The sequence below is a fragment of the Nelumbo lutea genome, chromosome 1 (genome assembly GCF_056320005.1).
Source record: "Nelumbo lutea isolate HS-2025 chromosome 1, American lotus-T2T, whole genome shotgun sequence".
NCBI classification, from domain to species: Eukaryota; Viridiplantae; Streptophyta; class Magnoliopsida; order Proteales; family Nelumbonaceae; genus Nelumbo; species Nelumbo lutea.
In genome coordinates, this window is record NC_142684.1 from 145405780 (window position 1) to 145410243 (window position 4464).

General features: G+C 39.7%; 1 protein-coding gene across 1 annotated transcript; it reads right to left on the minus strand.

The window, feature by feature from the left end:
* Nucleotides 1-1089: 1089 nt before the first annotated feature.
* On the minus strand, nt 1090-2749 carry LOC148878154 (peroxidase 27-like). Its single transcript, XM_088965533.1, has 3 exons — nt 2494-2749; nt 2098-2286; nt 1090-1963 (listed from the first exon to the last, which is right to left on the minus strand). Exons 1-3 carry the CDS (start codon nt 2716-2718, stop codon nt 1391-1393), a joined length of 987 nt encoding a protein of 328 aa, XP_088821659.1. The 5' UTR covers nt 2719-2749; the 3' UTR covers nt 1090-1390.
* Between the last annotated feature and the right edge of the window lie 1715 nt (nt 2750-4464).

The following is a 4464-nucleotide window of genomic DNA, read 5'->3' on the forward strand; positions in this document are numbered from 1 at the left end:
TTAGTTTGATTAAATATTCGATGAGCTTAAGTTTAACTCGAAAGCTCAAGATTATATATATTAAAAGAGGCATTTTTATCCCATACAAGTGTTGACAATTCCCAACTGAGGGGTATTCTAGGGAATGATTAATGTCAAGAAAAAGTATGATGGAATGATGACGGGAAGGGGTCATTTGTTATAGGGAAAATCTATGATGCGGAAAAGATATGGTATGGAAAGAGTTTTGACCAATCAAAACCCATCCATGAATTTTGATAAATAACACCTAATTGGCTACCACTTTTATGATTCCAATCATATCTTTTCTATATCATAGTGGAACCCTTTGTTATAATATAAAAGTGCAAGAGCCTAAGTTCACGATGAGAGGGAACGGGGAAGGTCTAGTTTTACTGAAAAGAAATTCTTGTCAACTTTATCAAAGTTTTCTTCTCTTTATTTCTAAGCTTTTTTTTTTCTTTAAACGCTAAGTTCTTGTTTATTTTGTTTGCAAAATTCTACTCTAGAAAAAAAAAGTTCCAAGAATTTATTTTCCTGTTATTTCAGGATCAAGTTGAAAAACATAAGCTTCACCAAAGCAAAACGTTCAAAGTGGATTCGATAGAGCAAAGGACCCATCTGGATAGGACTGGTCGGAACATCCTATTGGTAAACAGTAGAGGGCTTTGGGTCAAAAAGCCTTCCAACAGAACCCCAAATTCTACCCATGCCTGCATTGCATTTCCAGAAAACTTCGTTTTCCATGTTTTTCTTAACTCTAGGCAAAACACTTTTTTAAAAAATTATTATTTTTTATGTCAGAAAATTTGTAAAATCCTAAAAATTTTCTTGCTGAATAGATGACACCGGCCGTAATCAATTTTGGCCCGGTTTATTTGCTAGGTAAGAGTCATCTTTGATGGTGGCAGAAGTTTCAGGTGAAAGTGAAAAGTTTCGGGTGCTCAGGCCCATTGGGCAGTGGCCTATCATGTATGACTTCTGTGTTCCCAGGACCCAAGATTCTAGTTAAATAACTTGCAGTTGGGAACTTGGAAGTCAACTATCCAATAACCATGGTTTGTTCAGGAAGGAATATCGAAGAAATTAAAGCAAGAGGAGCATACTTTATTGTTTTGTTATTACAGATGAACATAAATAAATAACACAATATTGATTATTGAACCAAAAAAAAAACAATATAAATAAGCCAATAGCTAGACTAACGTGGGAGCACACAATATTCCAGATCAACAGTGAAAAAAGCCCGGGGAAGGGCGTTGTCCTCTCAGTATTATCCTTCCCCTTCATCAGACCTAAGAAGTTGGAACGCCAAGGCCAAGTGACACACGTAACAGCGACAAAATCTATTATGCTCCAAAGTCCAAATTCAAAAAGTAGACGTTGCTCATCAGTTAACGAAAGCACAATGTTTCCTGATTTCACCAGCGGAGCCAGTAAGGACTCCAATGTTACCCATGTTGACCATGGACACCCCAAAATCATGGAAGAAGGTAGATCCATGGGTGGAAACCTGGAGCTTGACATAAGCCCTTGTGTCGCTGTCGGTGAGAAGAGCAGCATCGGATTGGAAGAGTCCTCGTCTCTTTGCCACGAGCGTGTAGTAGTCAGCGTCGAATGTTTTGAAGCTGCCAGGATCCATCTCCACGATGGTGGTCACATCTCCTGGCTTACATTTGCTCTTCAACTTGGGAATGTAGTTGGAATCCAGAGAGGGGTCAGTGTCTCCCTTGCCGGTGAAGTTGTATAGCCGGTTGGTGAAGGAGGGGCAGTGGGAATTGCCAATTGTGTGTCCACCTGAGAGCACCACCAGGTCTTTCACGCTTAGACCTTTTCCGGTGAATGATGCCTTCAGTTGGGTGATGTTAAAGAAAGGGGGTGGCAGATTTGTCAGGGCTTCAGAGGCCAACGACACTCTTCCATCTCGCCGTCCAGTGGGAACTTCCCAACGTGGTCCTTCAATCTGATCAAAGGAAGCAATCTAGCTACTTAGTCGTACGTAATACATAGTTACATACATATGGGTCGACCGATCGGTAAGTAATTATTTTTTATGAGAGAGAGAGAGAGAGAGAGAGAGAGAGAAGTTGCAATTACCAGGGACACAACATCCCTAGCTACCAAGGCAAGAATGCCTGCACATGAGACTACTCCGGGACATGCTTTCTCTACAGCGGCCTTTGCAGCATCGACGACCTGGAACCCGCGAAGGCTTTGGTTGGGGATTGCAGATTTCTCAGCTTGGTTGGTCGCGGTAGAGTTCAAGAGCACTGAACCATCACATCCCTGCAGATTGCATATACACAATTAAACGAGAATTTGATTTAATTAGTAGTATTAATTAAGCTTGGTTGGTCGCTGTAGAGCTCAAGAGCACTGATGTGCGTACGTACGTATTAAGCAAATTAATAGTGAGATATATATATATATATATATATATATATATATATATATAAATAAATTGTGGCAAGGCCAAAATACAGTAGTACGTACCCTGACGAAGCAGTCATGGAAATGCATCCTTAATAGAGGAGAGGCGAGGGTGGGTGCTCCGGTGATGAAATGTGCTGTCGTCTTTTTGACTATGGCCTCCACAGATGGGCATGTTTTCTCGTAGAACCCTACTTTCAGGCCCTGCGCAGTGATGGGGTCTACGAAGAAAACAGAGATTACCAACTGCAGAAGGAGGAAAACGGGGATAAGCTTCAGAGTAGCCATGTCTCTAGCTACCCAATAATAATGACGCGGATTACTAATAATAACTCCCTCTGCACTGAGATGATATTGGAAACTAGCTAGGCCTCGTTAATTGTTATATAGTTGCGTTATTAAGCGCCATCCCTTCCTGGGCTGGTCTGTCACCTCTCATGAATTCTTATTCTTTAATATACTTTAATGGGCTGGCTGCCTTGCAATGTGCATAGTAAAAGGGTTGACTTTGGATTTGGATGACTAAGGAACAACCCATAGAGGATGGATCATCGATCGGGATAGGTCCATCCCAGTTAACCCATAAGTCTATCTTATGGTGAATTTGGTTGAATCAGCCAGCCTGACCCATGGGATCCATTCAAGTTCTACGCACATGCAGTCGCAATAGAGCAGATCTGGTTGGAGTTGTCCCAGTCCAACAAGCTAAGAGAGCCTGTTTATCGATCGTTTATCCGGCTCAACACGTTTTTTCCTGGTTTAATATATAACTCTTGCTTTATCCAAGTTGTGACGGATAGGACATTAGAATTAAATAAGAGGAAGGACCGAAGGAAGATGCACAATGGCTCTATTATGTCTCATTTCTGCTCCCATAGAAAATAAAAACACAATAGGCTGAAAAAGTAAGCCATGAATAGTGAGTAAACCTCCTAACAAAACCGAGGAATGCATGTTCGTGAGAACCTATTTGATCGAATGGGAAGTTGACCTTACAACGGGCATTATCATATAATGCATTAATTGTTTCAGATGATGCCTCTTTATTACTATAAAATTGGAAGCCCAACTTGAATCTTGCGGAGAAAAAAGAGTTGTAACAAACTACATTTTTTTTTTTTTTTGTTTTGACTACTCGGAGCCTATCGGAAATGGCATCCAAATTAATCTAAGTATATATGTGAACTATTCAGGGCGCGCTGGATTCCCTAATATATTTTCTTTGAATATATTGCACCTGTAGAATCAAACCTTCACATCCTGGTTGGTTCAAAACTTGAACAAGATACTGAATTGAACTTCTATAGATCTGAATATTGGATTCGTTAAAAAGGAAATATTAATGTGATCGATCGAGTTTGGAGACTATATATTTTACTTTTAATCAATCTGCAAGTCAGCTAGTTGAATGCCCAGTATATTGAATGACCCATACATTAAGTCTTTCAGCATGCCCTCCTATATATATATATATCCTCATTGGTTCCAAGGGGAGATTATATTCTGATCTAAATTTCAATACATGATCAGAATTTTAGGCAGCTGGGGTGGAGTCAGGATTCTTGATTTTTTTCTTTCTTTGGGCCGGGGGAATTTTAGGATCGATGTGGTCCAAATCCTATGACCCTCCAACGTATATCAAGGATCGATGCTTTCATCAAAACTACTCCATATACATTCAATTTCATGACTCATGAGTACTGCAATTGCCATAGAGAGTCTCCATGTATTAATGGGCTGTTCATGCATGCTACCATTAATGGGAAGGTGGGTTCGTGGCAGCGCAGAAGGCGGTTTACCTTGTATTTGAATCCAAAATAAAAATATATAGTCAATATATAATATGGGTGTCTGAATAAGAGAGGTCTCTCCCGTCTCCCCCACGATGTTGATAATTTGGAGGAAAATATACATAATACATAAATAATGTAAAGTATTACGTGGGTGTTCTTCCTCCTTTTATATTCCAGATATTTTGGTTATATTTTTTTTTTCAGCATATGGAGACATAATTTATCCCATGGTTTTTAAAAA